The 20,029-nt window shown below is 44.1% G+C and overlaps 1 protein-coding gene across 1 annotated transcript in view; it reads right to left on the reverse strand.

Moving 5' to 3' along the window:
- Positions 1 to 20,029, reverse strand: part of PARP4 (poly(ADP-ribose) polymerase family member 4) — an 88,408-nt gene that overhangs the window by 53,004 nt on the left and 15,375 nt on the right. The window contains exons 7-12 of the mRNA XM_080926941.1: positions 12,783 to 12,932; positions 11,094 to 11,231; positions 9,979 to 10,152; positions 8,062 to 8,222; positions 4,600 to 4,737; positions 2,597 to 2,692 (exon numbers count right to left, since the gene is read on the reverse strand). Of these exons, the coding sequence (XP_080783067.1) occupies positions 2,597 to 2,692; positions 4,600 to 4,737; positions 8,062 to 8,222; positions 9,979 to 10,152; positions 11,094 to 11,231; positions 12,783 to 12,932 (857 nt within the window). The remainder of the gene's footprint in view (positions 1 to 2,596; positions 2,693 to 4,599; positions 4,738 to 8,061; positions 8,223 to 9,978; positions 10,153 to 11,093; positions 11,232 to 12,782; positions 12,933 to 20,029) is intronic.

The following is a 20,029-nucleotide window of genomic DNA, read 5'->3' on the forward strand; positions in this document are numbered from 1 at the left end:
GAAAGTACTGGCCACAGGGAAGGGAGACATCCTATCTTCATGGCCTCCCCCAAGTCACATGAAGAGTCAACAGGATCAAAAATTAGGAACCAGAGGCTTTTCTTTCTCTTCTCCTTTTCTCTTCTCTTTTCTCTCTCTCCCCCTCTCTTCCTTTTATTCTCCTCCTCTTCTTCCTTTTCTTCTTTTTAATTTTAATTTTATTTCAAAGACAGGGTCTCATTTTAGCTTAGATTGGTCTTGAACTCAACTACAGGACTGGGGCTGACCAGCCTCTCATGACAACTCCTTTTGTCTCCACCTACCTCTTGTGAGGATTACAGGAGTATGCTACCATGCCCGAGCACCCATCCCCCCTTATTCCCCACTAAGACAGGGTCTCATAGCTATCACACTGAGTTTATACGGTGCTATAGATGAACATAAGGCCTCATATGGTAGCCAAGCACTTCACCAGCCAAGGCACAGCCCTATCCTTTGGTTTTTTAAATTATTTTAAAAATACTTTTATTTTTTTTACTTGTCTGAATGTTTTGCATGCATGTATGTCCGTGAACTACACGCATGCCTAGTGCCCACACAGGCCAGAAGAAAGTGTTGGATGCATGAAGCTGAAGTTACAGATGCTGTGATACAGTTGTCATGTAGGTGCTGGGAATCACACCCAGGTCCTATGGGAGAGCAGCTTGTTGTCTTAGTCATGGAGTATAGCCATTTCTCCAGTCCCCTGCTGTTGTTTCAAGACAGGGCCTGGCTATGCCTGGGCTGGCCTGGAAATCTATGCAGCCCAGATTTGTTTCAAATTCACAGCAATTTGCCTGTCTCAGCTGGCGCGGGCTGAAGTTACAACAGTGAAACACCATACCCGGCTTACTTTGATTCAAGAAGAAACAGAATCAAATTTACCCATCTTGTCACAAGCCCCTCCTCTTTCCTGGTACTTCCCCATAACTTGCAAACATGCCCCATATTTCCTGCCGAGTTTCTTAGCCTCTTCAGTCCTAGCTTCTGTCTCACGTTTTTGACAAAGAGTGGACTACCTCTTCCCTCAGGTCTACTCCTCAGTTGATAGTATCTTGGTTTACTTGGAATTCTTCTTTTGTTGAACAGAGAAAAAGCACATAAAATTTGTTGCGTGCCTAGGACAGGAAGCATTAGCTTTCTCTATTCAGCCTTCCTCAGTGATGTCAGCCTGCGAAAAGCTACCAAGGACTTCAGTTTTGGTAAAATCAGAACAGTGCCTAGAAAAGCACAGTACCATCTAAAGATATTTACTTTGTATTTAATGTGTGTATGCATTCATGAATATTTGTGTGTGTTCTGAGTGTGTGTGTGTGTGGCAGGTGGACACTTGTGCCATGGTGTGACTATGGAGGCTAGAGGACAAAGTTCTCTCCTTGCTCCTTTGAATTCTAGGACTTGAACTCTGGTCACCAGGCATGTGCTGTAAGAGCCTTTACTGGCTGAGCCATCATGATGACCCTACACTATCAATTAAAACAAACAAGGAAATGAATGTGGTGACACACACCTTTAATCTCAGCATCAGGGAAGCAGAGGCAAGTCGTAGGCCAGCCAGGGCTACACAGTGAAACTCCATCTCAAGAAAACTTAAGAAGACAAAGCCCACGAGAGGGGGGGCAACAGTAGGTACTGCTAGTGTGGCCTTTCAAGAAGACGCCCCCCCCCATAGTCTTGAGCATTTGAGCACTTGGTCCCCAGGTGGCAGCACTATTTCTGGAGGTTCAGGAGGGAGAGGAGGTATATGCTGGGGTCTGGTTTTGAACTTTCAAACCTCAGGCCATTTTTAGTGCGCTCTATTCTGTGCTTGTAGTTCAGAGAGTGAGAGCATGGCTTCATGCTACAGCTCCACCATTCTGTACTCCCTGGAACCACAAACCCAAAACAAACAAACTCCTCCTTCCAGCGGCCTCCTCAGCTGTGGTGCTTTATCACAGCTACAGGGAAACAACTAACACCACTGCCCTGGACAAAGAACCAAACAGCCTGCTCCCCAGGTTTCCCATGCTAGTGGCATGTTCTGAGGCTAGCGCCCTCTGGTGGCCTTAAGGTCCTCATTTGTGCTATGAGGAGATTTCCCTGTGGAGTGGGGTCTGGGAGTAGAGGAGGTAAGGGGCACAGGAGAAGGTCTAGTTAGAAAACGTATATAGAGGCTGAGGCGGGCTGGCAGGACGGCCCAGTGAGTAAAGGTGCCGCCTACCAAGCTGATGACCTGAGTTTGATCCCTGGGCTCTACTTGGTAGAAGAAAAGATCTGACTCAGTCAAGTTGTCATCTGACCTCCACGAATGCACTGTGGCATGCGCATGTCTCCCCACACACTAAATAAATAGATAAAAGTATAAAAAAAAAAAATTAAAGGCTCTGAGCCAAAGAAAACCATTAAGACTTCAAACATAATTTTCTCAAAGGTTCACTAGAGAAGCCATGGTCTTATTTTACATTACATACATTACAGTATGCTGTGGTAATGGCTGCTTCCCATGACGCTTCAGTGGCTGAGAGACTTCCTCACTAAAGACAGAGAGGGAAGTTCGCAAGGATCCCTCTGTGATGGGGGCTGGGACAGAGACACGAACCTGAGTGAATCGCTGAAATAGATCCCGCTCCCTAGATTTCCGACATCTGATCTTTGCACACCGCGGTCTTCAGCTACCTTCGGTAAGAGCAGCCCTCTGAAAGAAAAGGGTAGGATCATGATTTACCAAAGGAAAGGACTCTGCCACACAGGCTTCAAATCCAGTGACCAACAGGAAATTCGCCGTCTTTACAAACTTTGGGTCAGAGTTCAACCAGTCCTCCATAACTATAGTCAACCAACGATAGATTCAAATGTTCAGAAAAAAAATTCATCTCTACCGAATATGTACAGATTTTCTTGTCATTGTTTTTAAAGATTTATTTAATTATGCACATGAGCACTCTAACCCCCCTGTATACCCGCATGACATCAGATCCCATTACAGATAGCCTTGAGTCTCTGGAAGAGCAGTCAGTTCTCTTAAGCACTGCACTCCCTCTCCAGTCCTTGGCATTAGTTTCTACACAACACTTCCTGTCAACAGTTTTCATAACATTCATACTGTGTTAGATACCATTAGATTGTATAGATATAACTTGAAGCCTATGGGAAAAGCCAGCTCCATTCTATGCAAATTATTTTATAAAAGACCCTTGAATGTTGAGGTTTTGGCACTTGAAAGAGTTCTGGAAGCAGCTGCTTAGATACCAACCTCACTACAATCTCCCAGAGCAACACATGCTATTAATATGTTACCAGCTATGGCTGCTTCCCCAGCACTGTCTGCCCAGTGCTGACTGATGCTCTCACTGCTTAGGATCTTACAGAGGCTCCTGCTGCACTCCCAGAATTCAGCATTCCCTCAGCAGGAGACCATGGCGTTCTCTACACAGACAGGCAAAGGCAGGCTTTGTGTTCCTGAATACAGGAATGTTTTGCATCAGATTGATTTTATAAGATGGCTTTTGGAATTTGGTCCTATATAGAAAGGTCATTTATATACAATTATTTCATTAGTTTGTTTTTCAGTCCTTGGGATTGAACCCAGGACCTCACTCATGCTAGGCAAACACTCTACCTCACTAAGCCACATCCCTAGCCCTTAAGTTTCAGTTTCTTTTTCCTCCTCCTCCTCTTCCTCCTCTTCCTTCTCCCCCCCCCCCTTCTCTCTCTGAGACAGACTCTCACTATGCACTCTGGGTTGTCCTGAAACTTGTTATGTAGACCAAGCTGGCTTTAAACTCACAGAGATCAACCTGCCTTTGCCTTAGCCTCCAGAATACTGGGATTATTGTATCACCACACCCAGGTACCTCTTAATTTTCCTAGGTGCTTAATCAAAGGACTGAAATATACTCATACTTCCCCTTGCCTCAGTAACTTCAGCTTCTGCTCCAATAGTGTGTGATTATTCAAAGCAATCAGAAAACTAGGGTTGTGCTTTGGATAAATAACTCACATTCCCTGAACACCTTATATGTAGAACAGCTCTTCTTCATATAAGGTGATTGCGAAGGCACAATTGATTGTTTTGGGTTTTAGGGTGTGTGTGTGTCTGTCTGTCTCTCTCTGTCTCTCTTTGTCTCTCTGTCTGTCTCTCTGTTTCTCTCTGTGTTCATTTGCAGTTTGGTTTTTCTGAGCCATAGTGTTGCTATATAAGCTCTGGCTAGCCTTGAATTCATTCTGTAGCCAAGGCTGGGCTTGAACCAGATGCAATTGTTCTGCCTCAGCCTGCCAAGTGCTGGGATTACAGGCATCACCATGCCAAAATCTCAAGGAGAAATTCATACCTACATAGAACACTTTAAAAGGACCACAAATATATAATATACAATCACAAATACATAATTTAGATGAAATAATTTTCTCTATGACTAGATTGCTGCTTTTAACTGAAAAGCCCATGTGGCTCATTCATTTACAAACAAAATGATATTGTTTAGGATCAAAGACAAAAGTTACACAAGAAAGGGGAACATTTCACATTCAGGAGCCTGAAAACTAAAAAATAAAGACCATGGCGCATCTTACAGGGGACAAGATTCCAATGGTGCATCTTACCGGGACAAGATTCCAAGAATGTTCCGCACAGGAGATCCATGAAGCAAGGGTCGCACGTTGCCCAGTTTACTCAAAAACTCCATAGCTTCATTCACTCTGCCAACTCTAAATATCTGCAGAATATCCACTGGAATTCCACTGGAAAATCAGAGAAAAACCTTGAGGTCACAGAGTTAGAAGAAAAACTCAGATGCCTGTGATTCAGTAGTCAAAGGTGCTTGTGGCTAAGTCTGCCACTATGTCTCTGTGATTCAGTAGTTAAAGGTGTTTGTTGCTAAGTTTACCAAAGTCTCTGTGATTCAGTAGTTAAAGGTGCTTGCTACTAAGTCTGCCACTAAGTCTCTGTGATTCAGTAGTTAAAGGTGCTTGCTGCTACGTCTGCCACTATGTCTTTGTGATTCAGTAGTTAAAGGTGCTTGCTGCTAAGTCTGCTACTATGTCTTTGTGATCCAGTAGTTAAAGGTGCTTGTTGCTAAGTTTACCACTAAGCCTCTGTGATTCAGTAAAGGTGCTTGCTGCTAAGTCTGCCACTATGTCTTGTTTCTGTTATGTAGTCCATAATGATGGAGGGAAACCTGGAGGCAGGACCGGAAGCAGAGACCACAGAGAAATGCTGCTCACTGGCCATCCCCATGGCCTGCTTTCTTATACAAGCCAGGATCACGTGTCCAGGGCTGCTGCCCCTGTTCACAGTGGGCTGGGCCACCCATACCAACCATTAGCTAAGAAAATGCCCCAGAGACCTGCCTACAGGTCAGTCTTACAGAGGCAGCCTCTCAGTTGAGGTTCCCTCTTCCCAAATAGCTGAAGTTTGTGTCAAGTTGACAGAAACCAAGCAGTTCACAATCATAATATGATCTGTGGTATAACTACTCTGTCCGTGGGTTATGTCAAGCTATGGCAGGTTCCCTATGAGCATGGGTTAGAAAATGCATTCATTTGCACATTTACAACTATAATGTATGTTGAATATTTCCCCAGGAACTAGAACTAAGACAGGGTGTCTGGCTTCATGGAGTTTAGATTCTAATAAGAGAGGCAAGAATTAACAAGTTGCCAAAATGTGTGACAAAGGAAACCAACTAGGTCCAGAAAAAAACGTGGCAGGCAGGCTACTCTTCTGAGGAGACTTTACTGCAATATAGCACGATGCAATGTATATGATGCGGCCTGACAGGCTATTAGAGGAACTCAAGTGGATGGGGTGAGGAGGAAAAGGCACAGGGGAGGAAGAGGCAGCCCTGGATGGGATGCTGTCATTCTCACCAAAGATGATGGAGAGAGGCTGACAACTGAAGGACAGGACGCACTGGGAGGAAGATTTCATGAGGCACTGGGACACTGCTAAGGAGCAACATGGTCAGAAGCATCCTACTGTAAGTTGAGATGGGTCATGGGTGGAATGTGGGTACAGGAGTGATTAATGTCAATCAAGGCTGTGCATAGTGGTGTACAGCTGCTGTCTGAGCAGTTGGGAAACAGGCAGGAGGATTGCACAAGTTCAAGGCCAGCATGGTCTGCACAGTAAGTTCCAGGTTAGCCTGGGCTACGTAAGAAGACCCTATCTCAATCCACTCACCTGGAAAATAGGTCATTAACAATCATGGCATTTAATTCAGAGAGCTGACTAACCAGCACATATGTGGTGAATCATGAGATAATAATTCAGAAGGAAATATGCTCCACTCTAAGATACTAAGTGGTTGTGTTAACCGTGGGCAGTGACAGTGAAGTTGGTAGAGGTTCCTTCCTTTCTTTCACTCTAAGATACTAAGTGGTTGTGTTAACCGTGGGCAGTGACAGTGAAGTTGGTAGAGATTTCTTTCTTTTTCTTTTTTTTTTTTTTGTAGTTTTACACGGTTTCTAATCTTTCACAATATACATTTGTCTTAGCTGGACATGGTGTTCCTGCCTGTAATTTCAGCCCCTTGGAGACTGAGGCAGGATGATCTCTCTAAGTAAGGTCAAGGCCATTCTTGGGCTGAAGAATGAGACCCTGTCTCAAACCAAACCAAACCAAACCAAACCAAACCAAAACAAAACAAAACAAATTAAACCAAACTGAACCAAACCAAACCTGACAGTCTTAGTCATGAAAAAAAAATGGAATGTGGAGGAATCAGTAACAGGCTGGGGATGCAAATACAACTCATGTTTACTGGTTTCCGTTCTGGGGTCATCTCTGTTGCTATTGTGAAGTGCCCTGACCCAAAGCAACTTAGGGGATGAGAGGTTTTGTTTGGTTCAAGATCTAGACTGTAGTCTGAATGATGAAAAGAAATACAGGCAGAGCTCAGAGCTCACACCACACCTACCACCAAGAACATGGATTGAGAATAAGAGCACAGATCCTTCCTCGTTCACTCTTTCTCTCTCTAGCTTTTCCCTCTCATACACTATTCAGACCCCAAACCAGGGAACGGTGCTACCCATCTTCCTAGCTTGACAGCCCCACAGACACTCAGTGTGACAGGTTGTGTCATGTCCTATTCAGAAATGACCAGCACAGGGCTGGCAGGCACCGAATCCATTTCCAAGACCCATGAGGTAGAAAGAGAGATCTGACTCCCAAAGTTATCCTCTGGCCTCCACACATACTCCGCAGCACGTTCCCACATCACTTAAATGAAATACAACAATAATAAAGACTTCGAACCAGCATAACACGTTTCCCAAGATTTTCAGCACATTTTTCACACCACAGGTGGACACAGAAGAACACACACCTATGTTACTGTATGTCTAAATCTTCAGTAGAATAAACTTTCTTTTGTAATGCTCTTAGACTGTGATGCTGGGATAGAACCCAAGGCCTACACAAGCTAAAAAAGCTGGGACATATTTTAGCCTCTGGAAGTTTAAACCTAATCTTCAACAAGATTAGGTCACAGACTGGGAGATGGCCCAGGTGATAAAATGCGAGCCCACAGTGAAGAAGAGGGACAACCCCAGAACGTTGTCCTCTGACCGACACATGTATGCTGTGGTGCACGTGCACTGACACTCACATGCACACAGTCATCGTAATAATAGCAGGAAAAGATCAGGTCACTGAGAAAGCAGAGTGGGAGAATGGGAAATATTTGTTAGCATTAGATAATCCCCAGGTAAGACTGACTTTTCCTTTTGAAATTGCATTTGTGTGTGTGTGTGTGTGTGTGTGTGTGTGTGTGTGTGTGTGTGTGTACCCACAGGTGTCGTGGCACTCTTGTGAAGGTTAGAAAACAACCTTGTGGACCCTGGGGATCCAACTCAGGTTGTTTGCATTAGCAGCAAGTGCCTTGGCCCACTGGGCCATCTCCTCAGTTCCTCAAGTCAATGTAAACACAGAAAGTAAGTCTGTCATCTTCTGCAGATGTCTTGATGGGATGTAGAAGATTACATTCTCTAAGTGTCTTGACTGGCTTGCCAACAGCATCTCAAGAGAATTGCAAGGTTACAAGAGACTTGCTTCATGCTTACCTTCGATTGTTCTGCAATATGTCTTTTCTGACCCTGGAAAATTCTTCAGTATTCTGTTCAACATGTTCGATTTTGCATCGCAAAGCTCGATATTTGGCAAGAGATGGTGGGTTGGGTTTGGATAAATTAGTTTCACAAACATTCACCATGTCTCTTACCAGCTGTGGGTAGAATTGATACAGAGATGTTAGATACCACCTATCCAAGTTAGTATGTATACTAAATTAATATTTTCCAAAAAGATAAAAATTAGTTTTTTCAACAAAGTTTTTGATTAATATTTGATTTTGATAGTATGATAAACTAGGTAAATGTTGGTCACAATGCTGGGCATGGTGGCTCACACCTATAACCTTAGCCCTTGGGGAGAGGAGGCAGGAAGACTACTATAAGTTCAAGGTTAGCCTAGGTTATACAGTAAGTTCCAGGCTAGCCCAAGTTGCAGTGTAAGACTATGTCTCAAAAGTAAAAATAAAGATTTAAAGATCAGAAGGGTTGGTATAAAACAATTTTCCTGGCTACTTGGGAGACTGAGGCAGGGATACTCAAGCCTAGGAGTTAATAGCTTCATAGCTAGCCTGAGATGCATAGCAAAATCCCCAATATAGATAAAAAAGATAGATAGGTAGGCAGGTAGACAGAATTGCTTCCCTGAGAGCACAATAGAAGTGTACATTAGTCTAGCAATTTAAGGTCCTCACTAGTATGCCAAAATACCTGGCAAAGGCAACTTAAGGAAGGAAGAAAGAAGGAAGGTTTGTTTTGGCTCCTGGTTTAAGGGGATGCAATCCACCATGTCAGTGGAGGTGTGGTGGCAGGATTGTGAGACCTCTGGTCACACTGTCTCTGCTGTCAGGAAGCAGAGAGATGAAGTTCTGATGCTCTGCTCACGTTCTCCTTTTTATTCAGCCTTGAACCCCAGCCCTTTTGTTTATTTATTGTTTTCTGTTTTTGAGACAGGGTTTCCCTATATAGCCCTGGCCATCCTAGGACCCACTATGTGAACCGGTCTGGCCTGGAACTCAAGGAGACCACCTGCCTCTGCATCCTGAGTGCTGGGATTAAAGGCGCGAGCCACCTCTCCTGGAACACATTTTTTTTTTTTTAAAGATTTACTCGTTTTTTATTTTATATGTATGAATGTTTTTCTTGCATGTATGTGTACAGTGTACATGTCTGGTGCTGGTAGAGGTCAGAAGAGGGGATGGGGTCCCTTGGAATGGGAGTTACAGATGGCTGTGAGCCACCATGTGGGTGCTGGGAGCTGAGCCTGGTCCCTGGCAAGAGCAGCGAGTGCTCTTAATCACCAAGCCACCTCTACAGTCTGTCCTCTTTTCTTCTTTTGTTGAGACAAGGTGTCATGTAGTCATCACTAGACTAAGACTTGCTACGTAGTTGAGACTGCCCTTGAACCCCTCATCCTTCTTCCTCTGCCTTCCACATATACCTTGTTTTTATATTATTGTTATTGTTATTACATTTTTGTTTCTTTTTTGGAAAGTGTCTTTCTACATAGCTCTGGCCATCTTTGAACTCACACTGTACACTAGGCTGGCCTCAAATTCACGGGGATCTGCCTGTTTCTTAAGTGCTAGGATTAAAGGCATGTGCCACTAGCTTTATTTTAGTTTTTTTAAAGACTTACTTTGTTTTATCTGTATGAGTATCTGCCCGCATGCATGCATATATACCACATGCATGCCTGGTGTCCACAGAAACCAGAGGAGGTTACTAGGCTCCACTGAACCAGAACTACAGACAGTTGTGAGCCACCTTGTGAGCACTAGAAACTGAACTCAAGACCTCTGCAAGAGCAGCCAGTGCCCCTAACCACTGGGCCATCTCGCCAGCCCTCACTCACCCAGAGGGTGACCCAGACACACATTTTAAACTGAATTCTTTCCTCCAGGGCCATACCTGACAAAGGTCCTCTTTCTGAGCTAACAGCCGCAGGTTAACTTCCTCTGATGCTGGATGTCGGTGAGGCAGCAACCTGTAGAACTCCGCCATTGTCTTCTGCAGCTGTTCCTGTGAGTCTCCATTCTTCAGGGCTGTTTTTACCTGGAGGAGAATCCCTTCTGCTTTGCTCACCTACAGACACAAGAGCAAATATACTTACTAAAATTTTAACCTCGATAGTCACAAAACTGAAGAGACAGCCATCGCGATATCTAAGACAGCTGTTGGAGACACTGGAACCATGAATTTTCTGCAAACTTCAGGTGCTGCTAGGGTTTGGGCCTTTAAAAGAATAGAACATCATTTATTATTTCTTTAGCCATTTCAATCTTGTTAGTTGGGATCTTGACTGCATTTCTAAGGCTCGTGTTTGAAGGCTTACTCTCTAGGGACGTGCTTTAGGGAAGTGGGGGAACCGTTAGAAAGTTATTTCTTAGATAGTTTACTGAGTTTACCAAGGGTTGCTTCCATTTGGGGCTATTCACTGGATCACGGGCAATTTGTCAGTGGCTACACCACTGAAGAAAAATGCAGCATCATATTTCTATACAAGTGTGCACATGAACACATAGGTACACAAGCCAACAGGAGTACAAATGGAGCTGTAGGAGACGTGCTTTTCAAAGGGAAACGTAGAGTGACGTCAACATGAAACCAGGGCCATGTTCCTAATTATGCAAGTGCATTATGGACCTAATCACAGGAAGTCTGTTCTCCTTGAATCAGTTCCAGTCCTTCTGGGGACACTCCCTGCACCATCTCCATGGTTTACTCAGTCATGCCCTGGTGTTCTAGAAGCAGGGCTGCCTTCCTCAAGACAGCAAGAAGGTGAAAGGTTGGAGGGGCTGTGAAGTAGGTCAGGAGTTGGGTATCTAAGTGCCACTACCCCTCCGTTCCTTGGGACCAATGCTGAGGCTTCTATTGGCTACCACTATGAACTGACAGTGACATCTGGTTCTCTAGAGACAGAGGAAACGACAGTGAGGGGTGGACTTCAGAATAGACCAGACAACACATGAATGAATGCTAGCATTAGTGCCTACACCTACGCACCAGGAACACACTTGACTTACGTCATTCAGGCTCATGCTGTTCACTGGCTTGAGGAGCGTGTGCTCCAGATGGCCCAGAGCTTCCGTCCAGATCACCTCAAGCAAATCGCTCACCTCCTGGCTCAGGGTGCCTGAACTTATGACCTCCTCCAAAAGCAACTGCAACACAAAGTGACAAAGAATTGCAACCAAGAAAAGTCCTCATGAGCGCTTTGTGTAAAACTGACCCAGGAGCTGGTCAGGTGGAGGTCAACAGTGGGACACTTGCCTCCTGTATCTGAGTCCCTGGGTTCCATTTCCAACAAATAGAGAGCAAGCAAATGAGCAACAGGCCAATGGACCAACCAACTAACCAAACAAACACAACAGAAGAGAGCCAGAAACAAAGCATGAGAAAAAAAAAAACAAACATCCCAAGAGAGGCACCCATGCCCACAGCCAGCCACTATGGCTAGGAATGGCTTGAGGTTTTCAGATAGCTTGGCCCCACTGTGGACCTTTACCCATATGCCAGTGCTGTGGGACTTATACCTTCAAGCCGCCAGATGGGAGCCAAATAAACTTGATAAAGTTTTTAGCCTCGTGTATCTTGTGACAGCCACACAAGAGACTCCAGGCAGCTGGTATACTCTGGCCTCCTTTCTCCTCTGGGCTTCCTTTCCCTCTTTGCCACATTCCCCTGTAAATACCTCTCTCTGGTCATCTTCCTTCCATTCTTTCGTCTTTTCCTTCACTCTGTAAGATGTGGGCCCACCAGTGGGTTAAGCAGATATAGTGTATGTTAAGGAGCCTTGAGCCAGCCAAGCCTATAGGGAAATCTTTCAAAGCTTTGAGCTTGTTGCTGAGATAAATAATACATCTGTGGCCTGTCCCACATCTCACTGCCCCATGTCATGTCTTCAAGTTTATCGTTTTCTTAGATTTCCTTCTCCAGGTTTTGTTTTTATTATTATTTTTAAATAAAGACAGTATTGCTTCATGAAATCAAGGCTGGCTTCAAAGTTACTAAGTTTGGATAAACTTGAATCCTAGATCCTCTCAACTTGACCTTCAAGGTGCTTGGATTGTAAGTGTAAGCCACCATGCCTGACCAAAAAAAAAAAAAAAAAAAAGATTTCTACTAAAAATATTGAAAGAAGACATGGCTCAGTGGTTAAGAAAACCAACTACTTTCCTTTGGGGGGACCTAGGTTTGGTTCCTAGCACCTATACATCAGTCCATAACCATTTGTAAGTCCAGTTCCAGAGAATGTGAAACTCTCTTTTGGCCCCTGTTAGAACATGTAATGAACAGACAGGGAAACAGGCAAAACATCCATACACACAAAACAACTAAAAAATGTATTCAAATTGCTTGGCATGGGAGCACATGCCTTCAACCACAGCACCCAGGAAACAGAGTCAGGCGAATCTCTGTGAATTTAGGACTAACCTGGCCTACATAATGAGTTCTAAGCCAGCCAGAGTTACACGGTAAGACCCTACTTTAAGAAAAAACAAAGGAAAGAATTAAACAACCACCTGGGTATGGTGGTACCCATCCAGAGACTCAGCAGTTAAGAGGCTGAAGCAGGATGTTTGCCTGAGTCTGATGCTATCTTGAACTAAGAGTGAGCAACTATCTAAAATAACAAATGAAACCAAACAACAATCACACAGCATGCCTCCCAACTCAGCCAGCACATCACAATCCTTTCAAAGTCAGCTTACTGCCTGTAGTTTCTCAGATGCTAACTGTGTCGCTTCAGCAGTAAAGTGTTCTTGGAGCAGAAATCCTTGTCTCTTTAGGTCTTCCACATAGCTTTCATAATATTCAACTGCACCTTCCGAGGTTTGCTTTCCAGTGCTCTCTCTTCTTGTCTGGGAATTGCAGTGCACAAAAAAGATACAGTAACTTATTAACATACTAATCTTCAGTGAATACCTACATCCATGGTGTTCAGACTTTTCTTAAGGATTACAAAGATGGTATGAATGAAAATGTCTCCCGCAGGCGTTAATGGCAGGGTGTGACTTCTAGTTGTTGGTTTTTGTGTGTTTGTCTGTTTTTTGAGGTGGCTTAGAGGTGTGGCCTTGCTGGGAGATGTGCATCCTGGGGGTGGGGCAGGCGTTGTTTCCAGTTTCAAATTTCCTATTTACTCATTTCCAGTGCTTTGCCTTGGTCCTGGTGTTTTTATCATAGTGACAGAAAAGCAACACTTAAATCATTCATTTTTTTACAGAGACAGCCTTTAAAGCTAGAGTTAGGGCTGGAGAGAGATGGTTCAGTGGTTAAGAACACTGACTGCTCTTCCAGAGGTCCTGAGTTCAATTCCCAGCAACCACATGGTGGCTCACAACCATTTGTAATGAGATTTGATGCCCTCTTCTGGTGTGTCTGAAGACAGCTACAATGTACTTAAACAAACAAACAAACAAACAAACAAACAAATCTATCTATCTTAAAGGAAAAAAAAAAGCTGGAGTTAAGGGAGGAAAAAGCCAGAGTGGGCAGAACCAGAAAAGACTTATGGGGAACGGAAGTGTTCATCCTAGGTCACAGTCAGAGCCAGTGGAGTCTTTCTTCGTACACTGGTTTAATAAACTTTGGAGAGTGGTATTTTACTCCTTTTTGGAAATGTAGAAGGTCAATCAAGGTTAGGGAAGGAGAAAAAAAATACCTTATAAAGGATGGAAAATATAGCCTAACCCCTCCAATGATCCCAAGCTATCTCACTTTAAAGGAGTCCTAACTCCCACTCCTCAGAAGCCCTAAATACCTCAAATCCCAGACCCTGCTCTCTGCCAGGAAATAGGTAAAAGGTCATAGTTCTTGTTGTTCCAGAGCCTGCTTTCTGTATGAAACTCGGTGAAAGGGCGTAGGACAGGCCCTTGGGTACTGATCCTGGCCTAGTCAGTTAACAGGAAATAAGCTGACCAACCACTTATCTGGCTTCTGTAAACTGCTCGCACCATAGAAATCCCCCGTCCTAGTGATCTATTTTAACTGCCATTTGTCACCCCCACCCAGGAGCCTGAGCAAATGCAGACCTCGGAGACTATAGTGAACTGATTGGTCCATGGAATCCAGGCTTAGATGATTTAAAATGATTGGTTTATGATTTGCAGGCTTTGACATGATTGGTTTGTAATTTGCAGGCTTTTAATATGAAATGATTGGTTTGTGATTCGTGGGTTTTGCTATGATTGGTTTGTAATTCTCAGGCTTTTACTATGAAATGATTGGTTTGTGATTCGCAGGCTTTGTTGTGAACAACCCTATAAAAGCTGTCCCAATTCTGCACTCCTCTACCCTTGAGTGGTATACGATTGTGGGCCCCAGCGCTCTTGGAATAAAAATTCTCTTGCTGTTTGCATCAAGACCACTTCTTGTGAGTGATTTGTGGTGTCGCCTTTCCTGAGACAGAGCGTGGGGGGGGTCCTCGCTTTGAGGGTCTTTCATTTGGGGGCTCATCTGGGATTTGAGACTACCTCTCACACCCAAGAACCGACCTGGAGGTGCGGGGATCCCCTCTGGATTGTGTGAGTATTGGCTGGCACCTTTGTTTTGAGTTGTTCTGAGTGTCTGTTGGGGAAGCTGTCTGTTTTCTGAGATGCGCACTTTTGCTTTGCAGCTGTCCTTTTGGACCGTGAGGGCTGGAGGACTGTGATCGACAGACGTGCTAGGAGGGATCACTGGCTGCTGCCCTGGGAGATACCCTGGGTGGTGAGGAGAGCCAGGGATGCCTGGTAGTCTCCTACTGTTGGCCAGAGGACCAAGTTCTGTTGTTAAAGCAGAAGCTTCCCCCTTCCTTTGCCTGCTTGTGGAAGACGAGGATGGGTCACAAGTGTCTGGATCTGTTGGATTCTGTTTCATATGTCTTTGTCTTGTGTGTCTTTGTGTACAGTTTTTTTCATGAGACAGATGGTGACGACTCCCTTTAGTTTGACTCTTGACCATTAGACTGAATTTAAATCTCAGGCTCATAATTTGTCAGTTGAGGTTAGGAAGGGACCCTGGCAGACTTTTTGTGCCTCTGAATAGTCAATATTTGATGTTGAATGGTCATCAGAGGGAACATCAGCATCAGTTTTAACTCTGAAACTATCCTGGCCGTTAAAACAATTATCTTTCAGACTGGACCCGGCTCTCATCCTGATCAAGAGCCCTATATCCTTACATGGAAAGATTTGGTAGACAACCCTCCACCGTGGGTTAAACCATGGCTAAGCAAACCAAGAAATCCAGGCTCCTGTGTCTGGCCCTTGAAAGTGAAAAAAAGCAAAGCTAAACAAAACAAAACAAAACAAACCAATTGCCCAAAAAAGTTAAACCCTTTCCTTGTATCTACCCCCAAGATCCAGGAGCCACCGGCTTGGCCAGAACCTCAACCTGTTCCCCCTCCCACTTATCTGGCACAGGGTGCTACAGGGGGTCCCTCCACCCCTCCTGAAGTTCAGGCGGCTGGAGGACCTGCTGCTGGGACTCGGAGGCAGAGAGGCACCACCCTGGAGCAGGCAGACGGGATCATGACATTACCGCTGTGCACCTTTGGTCCTCTCGTGCCGGGTGGCTAATTGCAGCCCCTCCAGTATTGGCCCTTTTCTTCTGCAGATCTTTATAATTGGAAAACTAACCATCTCCCTTTCTCAGAGGATCCCCAATGCCTCATGGGGTTGGTAGAGTCCCTTATGTTTTCTCATCAGCCTACTTGAGATGATTGTCAATAGCTGTTGCAGACGCTCTTCACAACTGAGTGGTGGGAGAGAATTCTATTAGAGGCTAGAAAAAAAATGTTCCTGGGGCCAACGGGCAGCCCACACAGTTGCAAAATAAAATTGGCATGGGATTCCCTTTGACTCGCCCTGATTGGGACTATAACATGGCTGAAGGTAGAGAGAGTTTGAAAATCTATCGCCAGGCTGGTATCCGAGGCGCCTCAAGACAGAATTTGGCTAAGGAAAGAGAGGTGATGCAGGGACTGACTGAACCTCCCTCGGTGTTCCTTGAAAGGCTTATGGAAGCCTTCAGATGGTTCACTCCTTTTGGTCCTACCTTGGAAGCCCAGAAAGCCTTGGCGGCCTTGGCCTTTATAGGGCAGTTGGCCCCGAACATAAGAAGGAAATTTCAGAGAATGGAAGGGTAACAGGAGGCTGAGTTGCGTGATTTAGTGAAAGAGGCAGAGAAGGTGTATTACAAGAGAGAGAGAGAGAGAGAGAGAGAGAGAGAGAGAGAGAGAGAGGGAGAGAGAGAGATTATTGATTTCTTGTCAGATGCCAGCTGGTGAGGATTTATAATTATCTTAATTGTTTATATTGTTTCAAAACAAATATGGTATTGAGTTTTGTGTTTATATTATTTCTGTGGGAGAGAATACAAGATACAAGATACTCTAGTTGCCAACTTATTGGACACACTATTTTGCGAGAAAGGTTTTGTCTTTGTTTCTTTAAAAAGCGTGATTCAGCTCTATGTGCCTTCCACAGGTATTTAGATTAAATTTGATAGAGTTAGACCACCTAAAAACTAAATTAAAAAAAGATCAAACAAAATATCCCTTGATACTAAAATGTTTTCTGTTGAGTTTTACATATGTTTCAGAATGTACAACTATGATAAAGCTTGTCATCCGAATGCTGAACTGGCCTGATTCCAGACATGAGAGACAACAACATCCATCAGTGTGGCTTTTCCTCTTGAGGCCTGTCCGGCTTCTTCATTTCCCCTCCCCACTTCTAAATTCTCAACACCCATATATTCAGCTTGAGAAAGCTTAAGATGAGTTGTTGCCTGCTTCCCTGGACTTTTGCAGGGGGGGATTAAAAGTGGGTATTGTAAGGTTGTTTTTATAAAAAACTTTTAAAATGGTCATAATCATACAGGGAAGAATTAGCTAGATTTGATTATACAGTCATAATCCTATTTTTGTAACTAAGCTAAAGTCATATCTTCATTGACACAAAGCTAAAGTTATAATCTTTACAGTACTAAAGGTTAAATTGATACAAATTTAAAGTGTAAACATTGTGTTTATCTAGTTGAGGGCTAGATAACAAGCTCATGGCTCTGAGTCATTAAAAGGGTACTTTTTTTTTTTTTTAAAAGGGGGGGGGACAATTTCAATTTAAGATTGCCAAGAGTAGTCAAGGCTTAACAGTGCAGAGATGCTTTATGTAGATAGATAATCTTCAAAAGTGTCAGAAGTCCACAGAATATGATATTTATAGACTTTTTAAAAATTAAAGATCATTTGACTAGAGACCTGTCTGCTCCTGACAGCACCCCTTCTTAGATTCTAAGAAGAAATCGAGCATCGATAGAGTTGTTCCAGTTGTGGTAAGGCAGCCAGATGGCAAGAATTGCCCCATTCATCTACAGACAATATTGTCCAGAAAGAGACACTTTTGTGGAATAGTCGACTGATAATCTTTGCCAAGCCAAAATTATCAGCCCTTCAAATTTCTGAATTAAAAAGTCTGTCAAATATGATCCTGAACCAGAAGGCTGAAGACTGATGCTTCAATATTTTGAGAGAGGTGGGACTGTCCTAGTGATCAGCAGCAGTCTCTATATATTGACTAGTTTTGGAAGCTGTGTTTTATGCTTCTCATTATCAGGTAATAGTTATTCTAAGATTTCTGACGTGGTTGAAGACTGGTAGCCTCTTAGCCAGACCAGCTGTTTGATGTTACGAAAGTTAATATAGATCTTAAAAGGTGATTTTCAGATGACATACAATCTAAAACCGAGATATAAGTCAGATATAAAACTATAGTCTTTCAAGATAGACAAATGGGTGGTTTAAAAGATGGTTGGTTCAGCAGGTCTCCTTGGATGACCACCCTGCTTTCTGCTCTAATGGGACCCTTAATGATTTTGTTCCTGTTGCTTACAGTTGGGCCTGGCATAGTTAATAGGTTTGTTGCTTTTGTTAGAGAACAAATAAGTGCCGTCCAGATCATGGTACTTAGACAACAGTACAAGGGCCTCCCGAGCCAAGAGGAAACTGACCTTTAATCCTCCCAGTTCTATTCTATCCTCCCAGAACTATTAACAAGAGGAGAAGTGGGGAATGAAAGGATATAAAATACAGCCCAACCCTCCTATGACCTCAAGGAGTTAGAAGTTTAGAAATACTATCTCATGCTAAAGGAGCCCTAAATCCCGCTCCTAAGAAGCCCTAAATACCTCAAATTCCAGACTCTGTTCTCTGCCAGTAAATAGGTAAAAGGTCACAATTTTTGCTGTTCCAGAGCACAGGCTTAGATAGTTTAAGATGACTGGTCCCTGGAGCGAGGGCTTAGATAGTTAAAAATGATTGGCCTAGAAACTATGGAGTGGTACAAATTGATTTGCCCTTACCTTGCGGGTTCTTAATACTATGAAGTAATTGGTTTGCGATGCGCAGGCTTTGTTGGAAACCCTATAAAAGCCATCCCGATCCTGCACTCGGAGTCTGCAGTTCTCTACCCCTGTGAGGCATATGACTGTGGGCCTCAGCACACTTGGAATAAAAATCCTCTTTCAGTTTGCATCAAGACCGCTTCTCGTGAGTGATTTGGGGGTGTCGCCTTTCCTGAGACAGAGTGTGGTGGGTCCTTGCTTTGAGGGTCTTTCAGTACTACTGGGAACAGACATCAGCCAAAACAAAATGAGCTTCCAGCAAGGAAGAGGACAGGGAAGCTCTGTGGTCAGACAAATGATGTGAAGGCACAGGCTCCTCCTGCAGCGGAGACTTCCTGCCCTTCTTGGAATCCCATCCCATGACAATGAGCAACTTGACTTGTGTTGATCCCAGACAACAGAGGAGGATTTGCCCCCTAGGGAGTCCTGGTGTCCACTAGTTGTTGGCTAGTCATGACTCTGCAGTGCTTGGGTACAGGAAGCTATCACCCCCCCACACACACTGCTCACTGCAGGGTATCTGAGAGTCCTAAGATGGAATCTTTTGGAGATTTCTACTCTGGTGGCCTCATAAAGCAGGGCGAGCAGGAGGAAACTCTTTGCTTGCCCCAGCTGCTAGGTGAGGCGTACTCCTGGCAGGAGAACAGTGAGCCTCCACCAAGTGCTCAGGCATGAGCTTGCTAAAGACGGGAGAAAACCAAGGTGGACTAAATACTGTTACTCTTCTAAACATATAACACAGTCTACGATGGGTGTCAATTTAATTTTGAATTTACTTTTTATCCAAATAATGAAATAGTCACATATTTTGGGGTGCAAGGTTAAATATCTCCTACCTGGGAACATCTGTCCCTGGACTAAGGTTCTAGCTCTGTTCCCATGGAAACCTGATAAAGATCAACTGTGAGGGTGGCACAGCAGTGTAGACTTGTAATCCCAACATGAGAGGCTGAAGCAAGAGTGAGATCAGTTTCAGAATGAAGGCCTCCCCACTTCTCCAAACAGCTGTAATTGTAGCAACATCTCCAGTAAACTGCACAGAGATGAGGACTTCATCCATGAGTGATGGAAACCGAAGCTCTAGCCTTTCTTGAGAGTGGGATAGAACTGGGCGCGTCTCCATGGTCATCTGGAACCCATGTTATGAAGGATCCCAGCTCCTGAGAGTCAGGGTTCCTCAGATCTGTTTGATGTATGTTTCTTGTATGTCTGACTGATATCTGGGCTGGGAGCAAGATGAGAAGCTTCCAGAGCCCGTGTGGGTCTGTGTGAGGGCCTCCCTCACTGGAGAGGGACTTGGTGTTCCACCAGCTGCAGTGTTTCTAGCCACTGTAGATCTATGAGGCTGAATATCTATGTAAGAAGACACCAAGACGAGTGCTGCCTATTGCATACTTTAATGTTGCTTTGGATTCATTTTTACTTAAGAATTGTTTTAGATCACAACTGGGCCTGTACTCGATGCTGAAATCAGACAAAGGCTATTTCTGCAAAGCCATCCTTGTGATCTCCAGCATGCTATAACCATAAGCCCTGAGTACTTCCCAGGCACAGCAGTGTCAGGATGGTCATA

This window comes from Micromys minutus (assembly GCF_963924665.1).
Source record: "Micromys minutus genome assembly, chromosome: 12".
Classification (NCBI taxonomy): domain Eukaryota; kingdom Metazoa; phylum Chordata; class Mammalia; order Rodentia; family Muridae; genus Micromys; species Micromys minutus.